The 25658-nt window shown below is 41.4% G+C and overlaps 1 protein-coding gene across 1 annotated transcript in view; it reads left to right on the top strand.

The window, feature by feature from the left end:
• The window catches only part of LOC122796731 (carbohydrate sulfotransferase 9-like), a 1153521-nt gene extending 1128239 nt beyond the window's left edge, over nt 1–25282 (top strand). The window contains exon 4 of the mRNA XM_044065440.1: nt 21035–25282. Coding sequence (XP_043921375.1) covers nt 21035–22117 — 1083 coding nt within the window. The 3' untranslated portion in view covers nt 22118–25282. The remainder of the gene's footprint in view (nt 1–21034) is intronic.
• The last annotated feature ends 376 nt before the right edge of the window (nt 25283–25658 follow it).

The following is a 25658-nucleotide window of genomic DNA, read 5'->3' as shown; positions in this document are numbered from 1 at the left end:
AATAACATGCCATGAGATGCTCTGTTCTCAAATGCAGTTGGAAAGCATTGGAACCAACTCCCCTATGAACTTACATCACTGTCTTCATTTACACTTTTTAAACACAATCTGAAACTCTATCTTAAAACCCATTGGTTATGTCCCTGTACAAATCCAGACTAATCTCATACTATATCCCAAATACCCTCTCATAAGACCTAATTCCTGCTCTGTCTGTGTCTTTTTAGATCAAGGCCTATCCTTGGCAAAAACATATCTTATCCTAATAGAGATAATTTAAAATACCTAGTTAAATTCTTCTGCATATAATTCTAAAGCACCCTACCTAAGGCAGGCAACAAGTATTGTTTAAACTGTGAACATTGCTGAACTGTTGAAACTTGAAGTATGTATTTGTTTAACAATTACTTTCTAGTTACTAATAAAGTCCTGTACATAAAGTCTAAAATATCTTCTCTAACACTTATAACATGTTTTTTGTATAAACTTTGATGATTCCTGAACTGTTTAAAATTTGTAGTATTTAACTGTATAACAACTAGTACCTGTATGTTAGTAGTCTAGTGATCTCTTGAAGCTTATCTCCACGGGACTATGCTGAAAATGGACATAAATCCAGTTAGACTATCCCGGTCAACAAATGTAGAATAAAATAAATAAATATTTCTTTGCATTTCATTCTATCCTATTTTTTATAGTCTTCAGTATGAATTCTAGAAGTGTAGCCTCAAAATCAGAGTACTACACTGCAGATTCTGACTTAATTATTTGAAATACAATACTATATCCTTTCTTTTGTTTGGGTTGCACTATCTGTACAGCTCACCACCATGATTATTTTTTGCCTACCTGCTGACATCATCTAGTCAGTGCCTTCCTCCAGTTTCAGTGCTTTTTGTAGGGCTTTCACACCTTAATATCTGATCTTATTTCTCCTCTGAAATGTGTTAACCATTGTGTTTTCATCTCATGCATTTCCCAGCTTGGCTGATTTTTCTTCTCTGCATATGAACTCTATGGCATTGCTTGCTAGGCCAAGACTGCTTCACTAACTCCGGAGACCAGCATCTCTCTTAGTTGCTCACAGTTTGGATTTCAGTCCAGAGATCATTTGTGGAGAACATACCATATTCAATATCTGGAAAATCCAAAGTGTTAAAATGTTTGTGTGGCTGTGAGATCATAAATCAAGATCCACTCGGGTCTGTATTACAAGATCAAAACTTTAGTTAATCGAATAACTAAAGATTGATCTTGCAATATTGAAAGCTAAAAACTTTGAATGGGCGATTTAACACAGGGAAACACTTCCCTTGGCCGTTATATGGATTATGCCCTTTTCTCCAATTTGGAGCGATCTCGGAGTTGGTATATTTTATTGGGCACAGCCCCTGACTTTATTTGGGATTAAAAGTTGTTTTTTTTCATGCGGTCAAGGGTAGTGTTTCCCTGCGTTAAATCAGCCGTTCGAGGTTTTTAGATTTCGACATTACAAGATCATGCTTTAGTTATTCAAGTAACTAAAGTTTCAGTCTTGTAATATAGACCCGATCCACTCATGCACTGCTTTGCATGCTTGCAACATGAGCACGTTTCACATTGCTGTATCAGGATTTTAATTTGGTCACCCAAAGGCCAGACAAGAAATCCTCCAAGCCTACTTTATGGTGGCTTTCAAGAGTTGGCCAACTTGGGGACCAACAGAAGTGTCCTTCACTGAGTTTGGAGCTGGTGCTAAATCACTTTAAGACAAAGAATGCAGAATATAGGTACTTGTCTTCAGATATTGGCAGCTCCTACTTGACTAGTAAGTGGTGTCCTGCTTGTACTCATTCTCCACCACTGCTGAAAATTACAGAACTGTAAGATTCTCACCACTGGCAGCCAACTTGGGAATTGTATGCTGGGGTTTACACAGAAGCCACTCCACTGCTAAACAGCTGGATCTTTTGCATGATACGCTTGCACTGTGGAGTGGTGCCTTATGGCAGATGCTTTGGCTGTAATATACCATTTTGGACTTAGGACATTTCTCCCCAGGCTTGTCCGTAGATTAAGCAGGGTTTTAGGGCTCATGTCATGAGTGTTCCTCTGGGGCCTTCAATGGTAGTAGGGTATGCAGGACAGGCCCAGGCACTGGACATCAGATAACATTTAATGTATGTTGTGTCATTACAACTTCATGAGTGCAGCCTTAGGGAATATACCCTGATGACAATACCTGCCACTTTGCAAGCCTTTCCTGTCCCAAGTCACCTTTGGTGGGGGCATCTTAAGTACCAGTGTCCTGTCACTGAACTGCAGCATGAGTTGGCTTACTCATTCTTCAGTTAGGGTTAAAGGAGGATTTTTCATGCCATCTTTTTCCTGGCAAGATAACTAAAATAATAAAGAGGCATTATTTTTGAGACAGATAAGGGCATTGAGTTCTCCCCTCTTTGCTCGCTCCCATATTCTGGATTATCCTTCTTTTGGAGAAACTGTTGGGTAGATGATGTCTCTCATGGACTGGCCTGTCATCCCTCTCACCCTTCCCCCAGACGTTTTTCAGTGAGGTGCAGTCTTGTGTTATTCAACCAACAGCGTGTGCGATTAAAGTTGCATAACACCATTTTTGCCATATGGAGGCATGTGGATAGTGTTTTCCTCTGCACCTAGAAATGTCAATTCATTCTACAAGCCCCCAGTAGGGTGGGTTGAGACTGAGATTATAATTAAGTACCCTCAAGCCATTGGGTATATTATCTCTCTGGTCCAGCAAAGTCCCGGAGACAACAGCATGTTTCCACCTCACCCATATTATAAGGAGTCTAAAGCACTGGACTGACTTGTTAAGACTATTCTGCCATGCCACACTGATACTTGAACAGGAGAGACAAAAAATTATGGAATGTAATTTCCCATTCTTCCCAGTGGACAAAACACTGGGAAAGCATTCAACATTTCCTGATTCTGGGATCAAATAGGAGCTGGCCTAAACCCTTGCCATAGCCACTACACTGGGATTCCATGTAGCATGATTTAACTTTTACTGTACTTATGCAGCAGACATATGTATGTGCATATACAGGTGGGATAGTTGAGCCTGTCAGCCTTTAAGTATGAGCTCAGACAAGTAATTTTAATTACCTCTTTTGGATAGAACATCTTTCAGAAGGTCTTCCAGAATTTGATGGTTAACCTCTAGAATAAGAAACGGTCTTTGACTACTGTGACAGATCTTTATGATGCCTCCAGCATCCACTGTTTCTTCCAAGCCATTAAAATTTCTAAAGAAGAAGAATAATTCCTTTTGTACAACAGAGGAAGATCCCCCGTCATCAGGTATTAATTACAGTATTCCCCAGCAAGCCTTCCTACATTGCCCAGCAGGGGAAACTGTCAACTTAGTAGATACATTTCTGCACAAAGTCCTGGATAGGACTGGCTTAGTTATAGGAGGGTAGTTCTCCAAACTCACCCCAGCTTGGTTAATATAGCAGAAGAACTATAGACTCTTGATATGGTTCGAGATGGCCATACATTAGAACTGTTTAGCCTTCGGACAGAAAAGGCTTTACTCTGAGACTAGGCCTTGTCTGCAGTGTTACTGTGGCAGGCCTAAGCTGCATTCCTAATGGTGGCAATAGAGGTAGCTTGCTTTTCAAGATGTGGCAAGATATGTTGCTCCTACAGCTTCTGAGATCCAGAAGACATGGGGGACTTCTGTCCTATCTTGGCATCACCAAGTTCAAGTTCTTATTGAATTTGAAGTTCTGGATGGTAACTCAACAGGGAGTTGATGCCTCTGCTGGTCTAGGATGCCTGATATTGTTGGATGTGGCAGACATCTAGCACCTCAGTGTCAAGGGTCTGCAGAGGAATTTTCTAAAGTCTGCTTTTGGATTAAAAATACTGTCATTTCTTGGCAAAAAGTATTTAAGAAGACGCTAAGCCATGGTGAGTACAGACTTTGCCTCCAGTAGTTCCTTTACCTGGATGACTAGCTTTCAATAGCCACATTTTAGTAGATTTGGGCATCCTAAGGCAATGTAGCAATTGTCTCATGTTCTCCGGTAGCCATTTAATCGAAAATAACACTGTATGTGAGAGATGTAAATAACACAACTTCCTTGAAGGAAAACATCTTGCATACAAACAAGCTTGTTAGGAAGTACCTCAGTCTCAACGCTCACCACACACTCACTGATAGTCTTATGCTGAGGCTCTTAAACTAAACCTTACCAAATCTCATAGACCTGCAAAGCCACCTAACAGCAACATTGCTCCTCAGCAATCACTAAAGCACATGCCAAATGCAGCAATAAGCATCTCACATAAGCCTACACCTAATGGTCCCCCTAAAAGCAAAGCCCATAAGTCTTTGGGGACTCCATTGTGCAACATGCAGATGCCCCACTCACCAGGTTAGATAAGGCGAAGATAACTGTTAATTGCCTGTCTGGATCCAAGCTTCACAATATCACACAAACACTCATGTTACTGCAGCCTAGATACCAGTATGATTCTGTCATAGTCCATGGGCGTGTAAATGACCTGAGACATACCTCACTGGACTAGATGAAAAGAGACATAATGGAATATGTGTAACAGAGAGGCGTGAGCCTTGCATTGAGCAGCATTCTACCTTCACTAAGGATGACACCACAGTATGAACATAAAATGATTGCTTTTAATAATCGACTTAGTTTCTGGTGTGAGCATGGGGGGACATGGTGAAATGACTAAACCGAATATAGGCACTCACCGTCCAACCAAACACCTTGATCATGGGTGACATAGGTGACCCCTATATAGGTGGGACTCATAACTGCCTCAAACTCACTCTTCCTGGGTATTGTATTATTACATTAAGAACAGAACAGATAGCTCAACCAGACCCATCAAATCAATCTACTAGATCTGGTAATCACTAACATGATAGAGCATTGCACCCCCATGGCAGTTCTTCGCTGGTCAGGTCTGATCAAAAAGCACTGTTGTGTTTGAAGTAAAAATCAACCCAGAAAATCCCAGATAAACCAGTAACAGGAACTATTCAGAGGCAAACTATATCCTATTAAGTGACACTTTGTCAAAATTCATGGCTCCCTATAGCCCTCAAGAGCACTATGCAGAATTATTCACAGAGTCCTTATGCAAACATGTGAATGGATGCATAGAGGCTGGCATACCTACCAGAAATAAACTCAGAACAAATACTAAAAACAAACCCTACTGTTAAAATCTTCACCTAAACAGGTTGTATAATAAAAGAAGAAAAGTCATGGCCAAAATCAGGAAGAGCAACTCCCTTAACTTATTCACTCGACTGGAGCTCAGGAATTTTGCATTGTAACTTCCAATGGGCAAACCTAAGCCTTTCGAGAGAATCAAATTACATCCTCACATTTCAAATATTCATATCTCTGGAACCGTGGAGAGGTGTAAATGGCAAACTCTTCAGCACAAAGTATTTTTATAGTAGTAGTATTGTTTAGTTTGTTGGTCTTAAACCAATTTTATAAGTCACAGTAACTATTACATTTGTAATATTTTGTGAACATCTTACAATATCTCAGGAACCAGTGAAGTTACACACATCAGCAGCATTTTATTCATCTAGCTGAGAGCTTTCATATGAAGCTAAGGAGTTCTGTCTGTGTTACTTGGTTGTTGAGATATTTAGAAAAATGTGAAAATTATATCTATATAAATTAATATCATAAAAACAACAGTTAATCTTTATTTACCTGCACTAGATATAAATCAAATATTAATGCAGTTGAGTTCGTCATTGTGTAAGCTTTAATATGAAATATTTTAAAACCTTGAACATAGCATGGTTTTGGAATTACTGATACAAATATGAACAAACAATATTTGACTCCTTGAGGTGTCAGTAGGAATTAACTGCAGATGCACCTGGGGCGTCACTCAGATATAATGAGTTAAAGACAGGTGCTCTCTTGTATAAATAAACAAGAAACTACGAGGTCTAATCAAGTCCAACAAGGCCAAGTATGAGGTCCGTCTAACCTCACAGCCTAAGGATAATCAGAGAAGGCCACCTTCTAACACACAACAGTGTGCTGAATTGGTGATGAACAGTACCACCATCACTGATCAGGGTGACATAGCAAATGTACTTGCTGATAAGTTAAACTCAGGCTTCCACCCCCCCACCCCCACCCCCCATCTCCAACAGGTGAAACTCCCGCCAAGATAATTTCCCCAACTTTCAGCAGGGACCAGGTGCTGGCTGCACTGTCTAAAACTAAGAACACTGCCTCACATGACCAGTCAGGACCACTTGAGGGATTCTTTAGCTATAGCCTTAAAACAGGATACATTCCAAATGATTCCCTTCCACAAGAATGGAACTGAGACAGGGAGCTATAGACTGTTCAGTATAACAAGCCTAATATGTAAAGCTGTGAAACAAATTATCTTCAAAATGATAAAAAGGGACACTGCCAACGTACAGACACTGGACACATCCCAGTTTGGCTTTAAGGGAAGGTAATGCCTACTTAACCTAGTAGTCATCTTTGAGAGGATCACCAAGGCTGTGGATGAGTGTAAAACAGTGCATATTATGTATCTTGACCTGGCTAAGACATTTGATACAATACTACACTTAGGCATTGTTGACAAGCTCTCTGAGCTGGGCGTAAATCTTTTCATAATGTACTAGATTTTGACATCTGGCTCACGCATAGGACCCAATAAGTCAGGATCAGTGAGAACCTTTCCACCAAGAAACTGATCACCAGCAGAGTACCCAGGACTCCTTGATGGGCCTGCTGCTGTCTGGAATCAACATCTCGGAAGTCAAGGCTAATGTTCATGGTCTCTGGCTCACCGAGTTCACAGATGACTGTAAATTGGGAACTATTATAGCTTACCCCAAGACAGTAACCTCTTGCAAGTGGGTTTAACACAAAGAAATAGCTAGTGCTAAAGCCATGGCTTAAAACTCAATGTCAGAAAAATGCATTATTATGCCCTTTGGAGAAACTGTCAACCCAAGTTAATTACTGCATCGATAAAACATCCCTAAGAGTTGACCCAGTGGCAGGGAATCTGCGAACATTTGTAGACAGCAATTTGGCCTTTGACCAACAAGTAGCTAAGACAGTGGGAAAACCATTCCATGTTGCCCAACTTGTAGGTAAGGATATGGCATCCAGGTCCAAGGAAGTCATAGTACGACTCAACTTGGCCCTTACCAGACCTGTCACCGAATACAGTGCCCCCTTTGACATATCTATAACCGGACACTTGCAATGGTTGGAATGCCCACAAAGGTTTCTCACCAGGAAAATTCAGGACATGAATATCCCATCCTACACTGATCATCTAAAGGCTCTGTCTCTGTATTCATTCTTTGCCTGACTTACAGGGCTTCCTCAGACCCAGCCTTGATGGATCTGTTGCACATGCACAAAACAAACAGCAGCAGAAACACTTGATCCAGGGATCTAAACTTAACTTGTGTTGTAAACAGAACATGCTGAACAAACAGATATATGTCCCAAAGGATCTCCACGCTATGTTAAAGGCTCCCTATCCATGTAAAACAGAGTTCATCCTTGACCTTATTGAAATGAAACCTTGACAATTGGATGGAAAATCGTAAATTTTCTCTGGGTCTGGCCCCCTTGTCCCTTTTGCACAGAGGCCATCAATAAGAAAAGTATTATCCTAACAGATACACACAAATCCTTAGTTACCTCTCTACTAACATACTTCCCCCCCCATACAAATGCTCATGATACTTGGAACCCAAATTGTTTGTGGTGCGCGACTAGGCTTGTCAGGGCCCTAGTGGTCATTAGCTGAGTAACAACCTACAAACCTATAAGATACTCACTGGTAGCTTCCTTGACATGGGCATTTACTCAATTGTTGGCCCTGGGTGGGGGTCTTCTTAGTAACTTATTGAGGTCCTCTTTGAGACTGGCCTAAAGATTGCCTTATCATGCATATCAGGGCACTTCAATGATAATTATATATGCCCACAGATAGGACCCAAAAGATCATGGCCTTGGTGGCCTGAGTGAGAAATACAACAGTGCATCTAGGATGTTTTTCGTGTTTCACTGTTGCAGTCATCACACTTTGGTTATCCTGCCAGGGGTAGCCCTCAGTCGGCCCGAATACCAGAGGCTTAGTATTTCCACGTCAGTTGCTGTCGCTTCAGGACTTATGTCAGGTCGTCAGTGGTATAAAAACAGGCAGCCAACGTCATTACATCAGTCTTTCTTGCTGAGGAGCCCGAAGCAGAAGCAGTTTTCACGAGTGCTGGTCGGTCGCTACCTCAGTTTTCATTTCTGAAATTGAAGTTGAAGTCTTCTAAAGCTAAGTACCCCATTTGGAATCCATTTTTCTTGCTCTAACAGATGTCAGAAAAGTTAATTGTCTCGCCTATGGAAAGCAAATACCACACCGAGATTTCCATTCTTACTGCGTCACCTGTTTAGGTGCAGACCACGATGTACCTCGCTGCTAGTTTATGCTTTGTTCAACGGCCGAACTATTCATTGTCAGGCCCTTATTGTAGCTAAATACTGTCGTTCTCGATCTCCGTATTCCGAAATGGCTTCGGTAAGCCATCCGACTACCGATCTTCTGAAAAAACTTAAGGATAAAGACAGAGACAGACCACACAGGTCCAAAACTGCCGACAACACTTCCGTTAAGCTAGTCGCCAGTTCGCCGGTACTCAGTGAGGCGCTTTCACAGCCCCTGATACCTGCTTCGATGGATTCGCCGGCCGCTACCGAGACCCGTTCGGAGTCCGGTATGCCGCAAGACTCTTCTTTAACTACGGAACCTGCGGATGTCTCTACCTTGGATGGGTCCAGAGCCGCTGTGCAGGCACCGGCTTCTGAGGAAGTTCTTCGCACTACCGATACTCAACACAAACCGATGACTTCTTTTGCGTCTTTAGTTCTTTCTAAAACTAAGGAGTTTCTAAGGCCAAGAGTATGAGCTACACCTAAAAAAACGACGACCCTAACTCAAGTGCCTGTTTCCCTGCCATAATCACAGATGCTCAAAATGGCGGAAGACATTATCACGCTGATTAGAGGAAGCCAGCCTTCCCCTGCCAAAAGAAAAAGAGTCATGTCCCCAGCAGCTTTATCTGACCAAGAGTCCGACGACTCTGAGGTTTCTGATTATGAAGACATGCCGTTATCTGCCTATAAGGATTCGGATGCAGAGGAATCCATTCCTTCTGCCTCCCCTCCAGAGGATTTTTCTTTTGGTGAAACCCTACATACTTTGAGAGAGCATTTCTATTGGGAGTGCCAGGATTATCCTCAGTCCAAAAAGAGACTCAGGGAATTTTTAGATTTACCACAGCGCAGATCCTTAGCTGTCCCTCCTGTTCTGGATGTTGTGGGTGATGTCTTTATGGAATCCAGTCTAACTCCTGATACTTTACCCCCTGCTCCCTGGAAACCTGACGGGTACTACAGAGTCCCTGACACACACATTTCTCTTCAAACATCCTACTGCTGACCCAGAGGTCATCTCCCAAGGACATAAAGGAATAAAAGCAACTACAGCTAAGAATCCCACCCCCTCAGACAGAGATTCCCGAGCTTTAGACAGATAGGGGTGAAAAAGTATACACCTCTGCAACTCTTGCCATTAGAACATTTTATAGTCAGTTCCACAAGCTGAAATACCAGCAACATACTATGGAACATATTAAGCAAAAATGATCTACCTTCCCTGACCATACAGAAAATAAAGAATTACAGGAGCATATGCATTCTGCAAGCCAAGTCAGCAAGCATACCCTGCAATGTGGGTTTGACGCCCTAGAAGCATCTTGCAGGGCAGCAGTCACAGGTTCTGTACTTAGAAGGCATGCCTGGCTTAAGGAGCAGACCTTGCCAGACCATGTCAAATCAAAATTATTGGACGCACCTCTGAACAAGGACAATCTGTTTGGCACCAAAGCAGAAGAGGTTTTAAAAAAACATGGAAGAAAAAGCTAAGTCTATACAGACAGTCAAAGGTTTTTTGCAAGTGCAGCCTCCACGATTCAGTAGGCATTGCCCCTCAAAACATTGGTCCTTTCCAGCCCCCTCAAGGCCACCTCAAACGAGACCTAGGGGAAATGGACCCCCCAGACTACAGTCTCAGGGTATGTAAGCAATGGAGTACCTCCACTTCTAAAACAGGGAGTGCTAAGCAACCTCCTTATGGAAAGAATTCACAATGACTTCTCAACTCCTCCCCTTACCTCTGCCCAATTGCTCATGCCCCTAGGAGGAAAACTTGCCCACCATGCAAAAAATTGGACCTCCATCACCAATGATCGATGGGTCCTCAGCATAGTATCCCAGGGGTAAAAATTTTATTTCCACATGCTGCCCACCACAAAAGGGTTCCCAGACCTTCCTCCAAACCAGTGGGCAAAGGAACATAAACCAAGTGCAGTTCCTGCTCTCCATAAGGGCAATTCACCCTGTTCCTGCAGAGCAGATAGGCCAAGGTTTTTATTCCACACTTTTCCTTGTGCCCAGAAAAGAGGGCACCTGGTATCCAATCTTAAATCTTTCCATTCTAAACACCTTCCTGATGGTATCAAAATTCAAAATGCTCACCTTACGTTTCAGGGCAGGATCTATGCATTATCAGTTCTCTGCACTTCCCTTTGGCTTATCTACTGCTCCCAGAGTTTTTACAAAATGCCTGGCTCCAGCCATTGCCTATTGCAGACAGAGAAATATTCAAATTTACCCCTACTTGGACGATTGCAGACAGTCAGGAAAAGTTGTTGCAGCACCTGACATTTGTAAAGGACCTTTTAACCTCCCTAGGGTACACTATCAACAAAAAGAAATCCAAACTAGTCCCCAGTTAAAAAATTGTATTCCTGGGAGCAAGCTTGGACACAGCATCCCAGATGGCATTACTTACTCCAGAAAAACAAGCCTATCTGACAAGCTACTTCTCTCAAATGGCCACCAGAACCCAGCTATCCGCAAGGAAAATCCTGCAAGTTTTAGGGTTCATGGCCTCCTGCATTCTACTAATTCCATATGCCAGACTGCATATGAGGAAACTTCACTGGTACTTAAAAAGTCTTTGGTGTCAACATTCTCAGGACCTGGAAACTATCATACCTATGATACCTTGTCTAAGGAAAGAGTTTCTTTGGTGGGCAGCAGCATGCAACCACAACAAAGGTCTTCCCTTTACACAACCTCACACCACCCAGACCCTAACCACAGACGCATCAGACTATGCCTGGGGTGCACATCTGGATGGCAGGTGCATTCAGGACCACTGGAGCCCAAATCAAATTCATCTGCACATCAACCAAAAAGAGATGCTAGCTGTTCAGCATGCTCTGACAGCTTTCAGATCCCTACACTCTCCGGGGTCTCTACTAATTAAAACCGACAACACCACAATGATGTGGTACATCAACAAGCAGGGGGGACCCACTCTTACCCACTCTGCAGGCTAGCCATGACCCTGTGGAACATGGCCTCAGCCATGCATATTCACCTGCAAGCTAAATTCCTGCCAGGCAACCAAAACTCTCTGGCAGACAACTTAAGCAGAAATCTCCTAGACCCACACTAGTGGCAATTAAACCACAACAGTTTCAGCCTTGTGACCCAGAAATGGGGTACCCTGAAAGTGGACCTATTTGCCTCCCCCTACAACCACCAGTTCAGCAAATTCTGTACCAGGGAACCTCACAGTAAGGCCTGGAAAGTAGATGCCCTATCCTTGCAGTGGGCAAACCTCTCAATGTATACATTTCCACCTCTACCTCTTCTTACAAGAGTATTACTCAGGATAAGGGAGGAAAGACCAAGGGCAATCCTGATTGCCCCAGACTAGCCATGCCAACACTGGTACCCACTACTGCGCAGTCTGTCACCATTGCCTCCATGGCACCTCCCCTAGATCCCAACTCTCCTGACTCAGCAGGAGGGACAGTTCTTGCATTCGCAATTACAGACCCTGAACCTTGCAGCCTGGCTTATTCCTTGACTTCTCCTCCAGTGGCCAGCCAAAGCAAACAGATATTGGATGTCATACGTGAAGCCGGACGACCAAGTACAAGAAAATCCTATGCTGACCAGTGGAAAAGGTATTGTTCCTGGATCCACACTAAAGGAATGGATCCAGCACAGCCCTCCTTACCTGTCATCCTGGATTACCTACCAGACCTACTCCACAGGGGCTTATCCTTCTCTTCCATTAAGATCCATGCCTCTGACATCTCTGCTCATTACAGCACTAAGCCACCTCACACCCTCTCATCAAGCAGTTCCTGAGAGGGGCTAACAACTTAAGGCCACCAAGAAGCGCCCCTACCCCTGTGTGGGACCTTAACTTTGTGTTGGAAAAGCTCACACTACCCCCCTTTGAGCCTGCAGCATCAGCAGAGTTAAAATTCCTCTCTTGGAAAACAGCCTTGCTTCTGGCCATCACTTCAGCTAGAAGAGTGTCTGAGCTACAAGAACTTATGGCTGTGGACCCTTTCATTATTTTTCATGCTGACAGGGTCTCCCTCAGGACTAATCCTACTTTCATGCCTAAAGTGGTGTCCAGTGTGGCTTTCCACCAATCTGTCCATTTGCCCACTTTTTTCCCTAATGCTCAAAATAAGGGGAAAGAATCCAGCACTCTTTAGATGTGCACAGACAGCTCAGATTCTACCTTGATAGGACTAAGCCCTTTAGGAAATCTGACCAGTTACTAGTCAGCTTTGCACCAGGGGCAGAGGGCAAGGCCATATCAAAACAATCCATCTCCAAATGGATAGCACACTGTATCAATTTCTATTACAAACACCATGGGAAACCACCCCCTCAGGGGGTCAGAACACATTCCACTAGGGCAACTTCAACTTCTACAACCTTTCTCAGTGGAGTCCCTACCAGGGACATTCTGGAAGCTGCAACTTGGAGTTCTGTTCATACCTTCATCAAGCATTACCACCTGCCTATCTTTTCCATATCCAGGGCTGGCTTTGCAACCGCAGTCCTGCAGGGCATACTAGCCAGACCCAAATCTTCTTGAATGCCTCCACCCATTCTTCAGCTTTGGGAATCAACCCAAGTGTGATGACTGCAACAGTGAAACACGAAGAACATAGTACAGTTGTGTACACTTACCATAAATGTAGATGTTCGAGTGTATTCACTGTTGCAGTCCTGGTTTCCCACCCTCCAGCCCCCTTGTCTCTCTCTATGCCTCACTCCGTACAGGGCTATTGGTATTTACTTTTTACTGGTGGTGTTTTTCCACCATAACTTAGCTCCCTATTTGGGGGCTCCTGACATTTGGGGCAAGAAAAACTGATGTAATGGCGTCGGCTGACTGTTTTTATACCACTGACGACCTGACGTCAGTCCTGAAGCGACAGCAGCCGATGCAGAAATACTGAGCCTCTGGTATTTGGGCCGACTGAGGGATACCCCTGCCAGGATATCCCAAGTGTGTTGACTGCAACAGTGAATACACTCGAACATCTGCATTTATGGTAAGTGTACACAACTGTACTTTCTGGCCATTCTGTGGTTTCTAGGTTTAATGGTTGCCACAGTCTTCACAATGGTTTTCCATATGATATGGCTTTTGCAGAAGGATGTAAGGTGTCAATGCCAACAGTACCACTTACTTACAACTCTTCTGCTGTCAGAACCTTGTCGCCAGGTTGTGAAATGGTGGATTATCCATTTCAGTCCCAGCATGGAGAAAAATATATCAGAGATTCTCATAATGGTTGTTTCATTAGCTTGGTAAAAAGCCTGTCTCATAATGGTTGCTTTATTAGCTTGGTAAAAAGCCTACCCTGACCACGTTGGTTGAGGGATAATGGACCCCTGAGGAGTGGGTGCCCCATGTTAGCCAGCTGGAGCTGTTGATAGTGTTTCTTTTTCTCGAAGCTCTGAAGGGGAAGTTGAGACTGGATTGTTTTTTCTCCATCTCAGCAATCAGTTTATGGCATATGTAAACTAACAGGGTGGTAAATGTCATACTGCCCTGTGCAGCGAGATGAGGTGTGTCTGGAACTGAACCATACATATATCTGTCACTTTTGCATCTTGGAAGAAGTGAACGTACCTGCTCCAGTCCTGCTCTGCAGCTGGGGATTTAGTAATCATTCTGGTCCAAGTCTTTCTGAAGTGGCACACCTCAACTGCCAGTTTTTTTGCTGCTGCAAAGAAAAATGCATCCTGCACTGTTCTTTTATGCTCAGTAAAATGAGCTGGTGGAATTATTTCTCTCATGGTAGCAAAGATTCCTGGACATCTTAATATAAATCTAGTTCCATGCATAATTGCAAAGTTCAAGGAAGAATCTGAGAAGAATGTTAAGAACTTATCATGTTTAGCCCATAGTGGCTAGTAGGGGTGCAATTCCAATATCTCCCAGCTTGTGTGGCAACTGTCTCTTATGAGATTGTGGCTTCTAATTTAGAAGTTTTCCTCTGACCTGCTCTTGCAGTAGGTGGAAAGTTGATGAAGCCATCTACCCATCAAGGTTCTCCATTTATTCAGAGAAGTAGATAGGATATCTACATCAGGCATTCAGGTTTTGGGTCATTCTTGTTTATCTGAGATATCCGTATAGCGAGTTATTTTACTGTAGAAGTGCATGACTCTGGCATTTTACACACCATTTTGAGGGAGTTCTGCATCTGTGCCCACATTTTAAGAACCTTCTTATAATGGGACTTGAATTTCATGAGTGATGGTCTTGTCCATTCTTTGCTTAAGCCTGTTGCTTTCGTAGCTCATATTTTTTCTTGGAAGATGGTTTTCTTACTATGCATCAGCCATACATATAGTATCTTAGAACTTTTGGCTCTTATTTGTAGTGCAGAGAATTTAGGCTGTGAGCTGTTAAGGATTTGCTTACTTTAGCTAAGTATGTAGGGTTTGATTCTTTCCACCTCCATGTGCCTATTTTGTGACTCTGAGTCAAGTTATTTAACGAGACAGTTGTCCTGGGTCACCCCATGAAAACAGACATAGTGTCCACTGTACTTACCTGGTTTATCAATAGAAAAAAAATTAAAAATTAAAAGGTGGGTAACCTTTGATACCATCTTACAATTGCTTCCAAAAGTGGTGTCAGATTTGTCCTTACATTTCTCCATTCAGGAAAAAAGAATACCTTTTCCATCTTCAGTGCATACCTTTAGCTCATGTCTTACCTGAGGAAAATGCTTGAATTTAGGAAGATAGAATAAGCTTGTTTGCCCAATTTGATCCTGGGTAAATGGGCTTGTTATGGCAAAAACAAACTCTTTTTCAAGTGGCTTGATAACTGTGTTGTATTTTGCCTTCAGGTGACTAACCACTTCTTGGAATATGTTGCTGTCAATGGCCCTTTAAACAGCAATGTGGCTGCTTCCTGTGCTTTTTTTTAAGAATGCCTGTAGGTTAGGGATTTGTGCTGCAGTCAGGTCAATCAGCACTCGATACCTTCATCAAGCATTATTGCCTTAGCAGCCACTCCCAAATCTTCCCGACACCCCTCTAAGCTTGAACAGCCAACTCATCCAGCTGTTGCTGTCGGACATCCCAGTAAGCAGAGCAAGTTCGCAGTTTTATATGTTTGCAGGATTTGTTTTTCTTTGTTTCCTGTCTTATTGGTAGACCAGTCTTAACAAATGGAGTCATATTGATGGGCACAGTTGTTTGGTGCACTGTCTTAGCACAGTGTGTGATGCAGCTAGCATATTTCACCAGGAAACGTACATTTTCCCAAGTAGAGGACCATAAAATAAAAAAAAAATAGTTGAGCTAGCACCTGCAGGAGAGCAAATGCTCACAGGTCAGAGAGTAAAAGTGCAAGAGTTGTAGATATATGGTCCACCGATCTGGCTCACCCCTCAATTCTTAAGTTGAGGAGCACTAAAAAAATAAAAAGACCTCTGCCCTAGCAACTGCTTGCTACATTTGTAGAAAACAGCTGCTTCAGTCCAAGGAGTTCATAGGGCTTCAGTTCTAAAGTCCTGAGACTGGACTTTCTAATCAAATAAGAAAAAAAAGAACTTTTTTTTTTCGTCTTTCTTTTAAATTTTTACATTTGTAGCAATTTTTTTTCTTCTTTACATTTGCAGCAAAAAGTTGCTACAGTTTATGCTACATATGGTGCACTAAATCACTTCTTTTTAGACTGTAAATGCAATACTGACATTTAAATGCCAGTAATACACAGAAGACTGATTAGCATCTGCCGAACGTGCCTTCTAACAATTTGTTTCTGGAGGGCTGCCCCCTTGCCCCCCCCCCCCCCAACTATGCTACTGCATTCTAGCACAGAACTGTAGCTGGCTCTTCTGGTGCCCAGGGCCGTTGTCTGATCTGGTGCACCACCCCCTCAGCTCTTCATTGAAAGAGCAAAAACCAATTCCTTCTCTAATCATGTACTGCTCCTGTACTAAGGATGAGTGCCAGGTCCCAGCATACTACACCTGTGCTGTCACCCTGTACATGAGAGCAAAATAAAAGGAAAAAAAAACACTTCTATGACCTGACACCTCTCCATGATAGGAGGAGCTCTAGGTCCTAATGCCCTCACCCTCTACTGTTGCTCTCATTTATATCCACACAGAATATAAAATAAAAGAATCTGCCAGTCATGCATCCTAATACATTGCGCCCAGGGAGGTTGCCTCCTTTGCCCCACGTTAGCTACACTTCTGTCCTTGCATATTATTCCCTTTGAATCATATAATGCTTATGATCCTCATATGTTGGTACTATTGTTATAATATACTTAGGCAACAGGAAGGACAGATCAAGAGAATCACATTTGCTGTTTCATAAGCCAAACCAATCGTCCTTTGCATTTCCACTAAGCTAGCTTTCCCAACACTCAGTCACATACAAAACTTTCTTCAACTACAGGTGTGCATACAATAAGTGCATACAAGTTAAACTTAAGGTAAAGCCCAGGTGCAAACTAAAATGGATCCTACCATATTGCCACTTTCACTCTACTCTTTCCCAGGGGTGTGACATCCACCAAAATCTTAGCCCCTGTCCTCAAACTCAACTCACCTGTACTTCACAAGCTATATCTGCTTCCACTTTTCCTCCTCCTTTTAACAAAGGGACCAGCGTACTCCTCCTAAACATGAATCTAAGAAGCCTCTACAACAAAATACTGGACTTCTATACCTGCATAGCATCACACACCCATGTTACAATTGTGATCACTGCAATACGGCTCAAACAGGATACAAAGAACCAGGAAATCCTTCCCCAGTCTACAATATAATCAGAATTTGTAAAAAACATTAAAAGTTGGCAACGTGGTAATTATTTATGAAAACACCCTACAACTTACTGCCTAAACCCACTCGCATCTTACATGCTCCAGTGGAGAAACTTGTGTTGCTGTCCTTGAAATAAACAACCAAAAGTGCATATGTGTCATAGCACTATATATTCCACCTGGAAATAACACTGCATCTGTGAAAGTTCTGCATTGGTGCTCCAGTAATATTCATCATGAAACTGCTATCAGGAGACCTAAATATTGATTGAGAACATGTTGCTTCTGACAACCCCACTCTATCTTTGAATATTTTGGGCTTCACCCAACTCATAACTGCATCAACAAAAATAAACAGGCAGAGCCATAGGCAGCCCATTCTCAACTGGCTCCTGACTAATACTCCAGACAGAATTAACCCCACGGGTTGTCTAGTAGTCATCATCAGTGACCCCTTGCCAACATTTGCAGTATAGTAAACAAACGATGTAATCAAACACACATTTCAATCAAGTACATAGCCTGTGTCAGTTCAACAAAGACAAAGTAATCTCCTATCTCTACAAATACTATTGAATTATCCCAAAAAATATGCCTCTAAAAATGTATCTCATTTCAGTTCCATATTTCTAACCATACTAAAAGAACTAGCTCCAACTGGAACAAAAATATTCAAATCGACCCCAGCATTTTGGCTTAGAAAAGAGACCAGGCAGCTAATGCTCCAACTAGACAAATCCTGGAAATTGTATTCCAGGAACAAAACAGCAAAACTGGCAACATTTCAAATACCTAAGAAACCTATCCAAGCAAAAAAATAGAACAATCAAAGAAAGCCTAATACACCAATTTGCAATATAAGCACCTGTATAATCCCAAACAGGTCTGGTCAACTATGAATAATCGTTTATGCCTTAACCAATCCCCAATACCATCTCCTTCCGTCAGTAAAACTTCAGACTGTACCCACTCAGTTTAACACCTTTTTACTCAGTCAGTCCTCTTTTTAGTCAAAGATGGTCGTACCACAAATCTAACTGCCCCTCCCACTCTATATAACCAGCATTCTCCTTCTCTTCTTCATCCAGTGTCTATCTCAACTCTCCAGTAACACCTCCAGAAACTAAAAACTACAGCTTCAGCAGACCATAACCTTCCAGCAAAATTTCTTAGACTTAGGATCTCTTTGATATCCTATCTTAGTACTGATAAATCCCTCTATTACAGAAAACTGTGTCCCCTCTGTCTGGAAGAAATCACGTGCATATTCATACATCATAAAAGAGTTACCCGTATCTCAGACTACTACCCCATTGTCATTCTGTCACTCCTCTGTAAAATATTATAAAATGCATTAATTCCCAACTCTTGGATCATCTAAGCAGAGCATTCTATCTGCTACCCAACATGGCTTTAGGTCATGTTAAAGCACTCCACCACAGCTCTCCTTAGCTTTACTAATACCCTGAACCCCAACAGAAATGCAGGTAACCTGGTCTTCTCTTTCTTTCTAGATGTGACAAAGATATTTAACACAATCTTTGCACAAAACCTGTTTTTCAAACTCTCTTCTAGTCTGTACTCTTATGGTTCCACAGACACCTTACTGTCCAACAGGGTACAAGTTGTAAAATCGTACCAGTCCCTGCCAGTGTCCCACATTGTTCAATTCTTGGACCATTGTCATTTATTATTTTCATCAACAAACTCCACATATTAATCAAACATGCAACCATTGTTCAATATGCAGACAATGCCACTCTTGTATGCGCTGCATAAAATCTTCCACAGCTTTTAAAAAGGGCCCAGGAATTCTTTTCTTCCATTGAGTCCTGACTGTAAAACTCGATTCACTTCTAACAAATTGACAAACCAGTTTTACTGCTAAATGCTAGGAAAACAAAAATTAATGCTTTTCAAATCTAAGCATATATTAGCAAATAAACATGTTTTTCAAAATTCTCTCAATTCTAGTAACACTACTGTAGAAACAGTCATCCAGACAAAGCTTCTTGGTGTCGCTATAGATGACAGTCTGAAATACAACCAATACATTTCCATAGTCATTTAAAAAAGGCACCAAAAACTTGGCCCCCAATACCATGCTAAACCTTTCCTCACTGACTCTTCTTAGAAGACCATAACATCATCATACATCTTCCTAACTCTTCTTTATGCATCCTCTGGTTTTACAAATCTACATACTACCATTAAAACAAACTCTACTTGTGCTACAACAGAATCACAAAATTTGCAGCAAGCTTTCTATATAGCTCCCATGACTTCAAGGCATTAAAACATCTGGACTTTCTAGAACTACCTAATCATCTAACCTACAACCAGTTACTCACAGCCAATAAACTTGTATACAAACCTGAGAAATGCCAGTTTTAAATGATTCCCTCAAGCTCTACTCTCCACACAGAGATCTCCACTTAACCAACAAATTCTTACTCAGTGTCACCAAATGGAACAACTCTGCAGGGGTCTCTTTATACTGAAATTCTGTAGCAAAATTCTGGAACTCAATCCCTGTCACTTGTAAACAAATTGACAAACCAAGAAATTTTAAACTGGCCCCAAAACAACACCTAAATAATTCCTGGCTATGCACCTGCTCTCACCAAGGATAAACTCACTAAATCTGTTCTCCTGTCACTAAACTTTAACCTACCTCCAACCCTACCCTCAACCTTTTCCTTCACAAATATCTCCCTACCTTTTATTCACAAGTATCTACTTTTTCTTCAACGCTTCATACTTAACACCCCACTCCACCTAACTTATATCCCTGCCTTTCCTCCCTAATTCACATCCACTTATGTTACTTCACCCTCTTCCTTTTCTCCAGTCTTTTTAATACACTCATCCCATCCTGACTACACCTATCTTATCTCTTTCCTCCTATTTCACTACAGTTCACCTCCTGTTATTGTATTTTACCACCTTCCTTTCCTCCAGCTTTCTTTCACTACTGTCTCACCCCACATCTCCCATTTTCCTGCTGCCTTAACCTGGTTTCACATCTCCACCATTCTACCATTACTTTACCATCTTCCAAATCCTACCCCAACCTGTCTAACTTCACACAAATCTGATGATATATCTTCTTCATCCTCTGTACATCTTGACATAGCATAACATATTCCTGATTATTTTAGCCTTTTATTAGTCAAAAACTACTAACTTATTTATCCATTTCTTTGTAAATTGGCCTTACTCTTTATGCTGCAAATCTACTATTTTTATTTTGCTTACTTAACAAGAAACACATGCTTTCACAACTTTTAGTATTTGTTTATCTGTTTCCTCATTAGTGTTGCACTAATTTATGGACAGACCTATGAATATTGTTGCATTTTACCTGTTTGTAATCTAAGTAAAGAATTCATGTTGAGGTTTACTTCCTGGGCCCATACTGAAAAGGGGTTTGTATAGCCCAATTAGTCTTTCCCACAAAGGCAGTAAATAAATGTCAATAAAATAAAAATATATAAAGAACACTGCTTTTATCAGCAAGATTCACATTCTACTAATTGTGATTAACATTATGGTAATTAGAATCTTGCATGAAGACGTGGGGCAGAAGCCATGCTGGATGGCAGAGACATAGTAAAGTTCCAAGCATAATGTGGGGCATTTTTAGGTGGGATGGGGAGGATTGTCAACTGCATTAGTGGCACTAACTGAACAGGAATAAATCAGCTGTGAAAATGGTTTTCTATAAAGATACATCATTGTAATTTTTTTTTTTTTTTTTTTTTTTTTACAGGACTACAGACACGTACCAGCCACTAAGCCTGTGGAATTTAAGAAAAGAAGCAATAAATATCCAGAGAAGAAACTCTATGCCCATCAACAAAGTGAAAAGCATTTTTATACTCTAAAGGGCAATAATGCTTCTCTGAGGAAACGCATAAAAGAGCAAAATATGTTTCATCTGTTATTGTTCAGAGAGTTTCTAAACTACAACAGTTTTGCAGCACTACAGCGTCCCCTAAATAAGACTCTGGTTAGGGACAATAAGTGGAAGGATACAGACACAATCCAGGAAAGGCGTAGAGCCTTTTATTATGACTTCTGCAAAAAATACAACCACTACTTACCTAGAACAAGTTTGGGCCGTTTGGTGTCTAGGATCTTTGTGGAGGAGAAATATCGTATATTGTACTGTGAGGTACCTAAAGCAGGCTGTTCCAATTGGAAGAGGACCCTTATGGTGTTGGGTGGTTTTGCCTCTTCAACTGGTAATATAAGTCATGATGCTGCCCATAATAAAAAGTATCTAAAAAAGTTGGACAGCTATGACTTAAAGGAAATTTATTACCGCTTACAAAATTATACCAAGGTTATTTTTGTGCGTCATCCTATGGAGAGGTTGGTGTCAGCATTCCGGGACAAATTTGAGCACCCTAACAAATATTATCACCCTGTTTTTGGTAGACCCATTATAAAGCGGTACAGGAATAATGCCAGTGCAGAAGCACTAAAAACAGGATCAGGAGTGACCTTCCAAGAATTTGTAAGCCATGTGTTAGATCCTTTACGGCCAGTCAGTATGGACATCCACTGGGAACAAATTAACAGACTGTGCCATCCCTGTTTGGTTAAGTATGACTTTATTGGGAAGTCTGAGACTCTGGATGAGGATGCCAATTACTTTTTAAATCTTATTGGAGCTCCAAAAGAGCTCACCTTCCCCAAGTTTAAAGACAGGCATACCACAGATAAAAGGACCACTTCAGATGTAGTAATACAGTACTTACAGAAGCTTTCCCCTGTGAGCAGAAGACAGATATGTGACTTCTATAATTTAGACTTTTTGATGTTTAATTATACAAAACTGTGTGTATAGCATAATGTGTCTGAAGAGCTGGTGCCTTTGTTACAACAACTGCAATAAAACATAATTCATTTGGTTGGTGCAGTATGATAGGGTAAACACTGATGTTTACCATGTAGTCACTGTTGCAATAACACTAACAAATGGAATATATTCTGCCAGATATACCGTATGCCAGCCTAGAATGCCATTGTTTAGGTGCTCCTTCCTTGTGCACAGTACCTCCCATTTTATCCCTAGACTTGAGTGCTACATGCTCATACATAAGAGACATATGAGAAGCAAACTCCTCTGACCTTTCTTGCCATTGGGAAGCAAGACAAGATCATTTCCTCAGCCTGCCAAACCATTTGGAAAGAACCAGAGCACCTTTGCAAATGAAAGTTGAGTGCCCCATCCCGGACCTTTCCTCTTTTTTCTATTTTGAATTGTGTAGTTTTCTTAATGTAATATAAGAGATGCAACTCCCTTTGTGATAGGTAAAGTCCATATGAAGATGGACATTCTCTGTGTGTTTTTTTGTTTTTTGTTTTGTTTTGTTTAGGACCCAAGCATAACATGTCAGAGTATTCTGTCTGCATGGCTTTCATACCAAAAATCTCGCAGGGCAATCACTTCTCTCTAAAATTTCAGACAACAAACAGCTTAAAGCTTTTGCATGAGACACCATGTCCTCTGAAGTTCCCACCTCAAGCAGCCCTCACAACCAAACAAGAAATCTAAGAAATGGAAGAAGCTGGTACTTCAACTATGTGAAGGAAGCCAGTGGAGTCAGATGTACCCAATAAGGTAGCTGAAAAGTCCATGGACCTTCTAACCATTGGGTCTGTTCCCTCTGTCACAACCTTGCTGTAGGCTGGCATGGAATTCCCTTCAGGCACATCCCATCTATCCAGCCAAACAGCCAACTAAGGCCTCAAAAAGGGTGGGGATTTCTGAAAGTCCAGATGGAGTACCTCAGGTTTTGGTTCACAAGAATGTTTCTGCTTCTGTTGTGGAGTCAAAAGTTGGGTCCTTCACATGTTTCATGTACCTCAGGTTTTGGTTCACAAGAATGTTTCTGCTTCTGTTGTGGAGTCAAAAGTTGGGTCCTTCACATGTTTCATTGGAGATCCCAAACAAAAAGAAACAAAAATCAAAGTATCATACTACTCTAGCCACTCCTCTTTCAAGAGACTCTCATCAGGAATGGCAAGAATTTTCTCAGGGATTATTTAAAGCTCTGATGGACTAGAGTCTGAAAATTAAGATTATTCATCCCAGATACATTTACCTCATAGGTGTGAATTTGAGCCTGATGACAGCATGTCTCCAACTCTCCTCAGGCAGAGCTCTACTATTCAGAAAAGGATGCAGTTTTTCATCTGAGACAGTAGGCAGATTTACGGGGCACATAGAGCTATTGTGGTCTCTTATACGTGGATGATCCCAGGCCTTCTCCTATGTCTTCAGTTCTAGAGGTTTTGGAGGACACCTTTATCTCTGCTTCACTAACCCCCCAACTTCCAACCACCAGTATCCAGAAAGCCTGACGTGTTCTATACAGTTCTAGATTTTCAAAAATTCTTGTACAAAAACCCAACCTCCAATGTGACTATTATTCCCTGTCATGCTGGCAAGCCAGTTAAGCTTTCTTCCTTTATGTAGTGCTCTTCCCAATGGTAAGGACAGTTGGACCATGGATAGATATGGAAAAAAGGTTCATATGTCAGCTGCATTAGCTTTTCAAGGTATTATCAGACATGCATGATTAGATATCTACCATCTTTGACAACATGAGCAATATCATCTGAAACTTTCCTGACAGTGACTCAAAATGAACAGTACAATCCATGATTTCTTCTGCTACTCCAGTGGCATGACACACTAAAAAGTGCATCTGTGATGTGACAGATGCTTCTTCCAGGGCTGCTGCTTCTGCTTCAATGTTGAGAACGTGCTCCTGGTTAAGACAGAAGTCCTTTCCAGAGAATGTAACAGCTAAGCTTTTGGATGCAGTTTTAGATAAAGACTTCCTTTTTGGTCCCCAGTCAGCAGAAATCTTTAAAAAAAGTTAGGAGGAAGGTGTAAAATTATTCAAGAGTTCAAAGAATATTTCCCTTCCTGTCTGCCTACATTTCAAAGGAGTTATGCCATAAAGTCAGATCTTTTTGTGTCATAAAAATCGTGACAATGAAAGGGCAAAAAAATCTACAAAGAAATGGCAATATGAGCCTAAAAATTATTTCAAGGGACCTGAAGGTCCCTTATAGGAAAAACATTACAGTTTCTGTCTACAGCCCCCCCCCCCTGCCCCCACCTTCCAAACAAACTTTCTATAATTTTTTGTCTCCCTTTGGAAAGAGATCTCAACAGACACCTGGGTTGTGAAAAATCATTCAGGATGGTTACAGTCTTCAGTGGAACTCTCTTCTTTTTCAACTCTCAGTTCATCAAGTTTCACTAAACTAACAAGACTCGGTTATTCCAATATTATCAGAACTTTTAACACAAGGAGAAATAGAAACAGGTCCCCAAAACCAAACAGGGAAGGGTTTTTATTCTAGTCTTTTCCTGGTCTCAAGGAAAGCAGGCACTTGGAGACCTGTTCTGAATCTGTCAGTTCTAAACACTTTCTTGAACATCCCAAAATTCAAAATGCCCACTTTTCTCAGCCTCTCCCTCATTTTTCCAAATGCCTTTTATGTCACCCAGGACTTCAAGGATGCTTATCTGCCTGTTCCACTCCATTCTCTTCAAGAAAATTTCTAAGATTTTGTACATTCGGCATGCACTTTCAGTTTGCTATTTTACCTTTTGGGCTTTCCACTACTCCAGTAGTATTCATAAAGTGCATAGCCTCGATGGAAGCATTCTTCAGGCTCCAGGGTATTCACATTTACACTTACCTGGTCAGTTTTCTGCTATAACCCACTTTTCATTACAAAATTCTTCTGTACTTGCAGTTCACAGTCAGTGTCTTTCAGAGTCCTGGTTTCACTGTGAATTTCAGCAACCTACTTCATTCTTATTCTCAGGTGTACATAGGTTGCCACTTAGATTCTTGTCTTAGTATGGCCTTTCTTAATTCAATAAATGTGTTTAAAAAATATCTGAAAGATCACTTGTGATGTAGGGACATTTACATAAAAGTAATCAAACTGTATTAACAAGTTCAAATTAATGAACATTATGTTTCACATATATTGCTATATATCCTATAACCTAAGCAATGTTATATACATTATTTAATTCCTGCCCCTTTTAAACATCTTTATTAAACCATCACTTATGACATATGCAATCATACGTTTCGTAACAGAATTATTTCTGTTCCCTGAGAAGTCTATCTCTGAACACTGTGAGATATGTTTTGAAAGATCTGAGGTATATGACATCAACAGTTTAGGTGATACCTTTTGCTGGATTACACGAGGAAAATCCAATGTTACATAAAGTCCACATGAGTTTTACATTCCCATCCTCTCTTTCCCCACTCATCTCTTGCCATGCATGAAGAAAGAGTGTCATTGATAGATCATGCAAATAAACCTGAATTCAAGAGTTCTGTTTC

Source organism: Protopterus annectens, chromosome 3.part0 (assembly GCF_019279795.1).
Source record: "Protopterus annectens isolate FY-2018-M chromosome 3.part0, PAN1.0, whole genome shotgun sequence".
NCBI classification, from domain to species: Eukaryota; Metazoa; Chordata; order Ceratodontiformes; family Protopteridae; genus Protopterus; species Protopterus annectens.
This window is presented reverse-complemented; position numbering and strand designations above follow the sequence as displayed.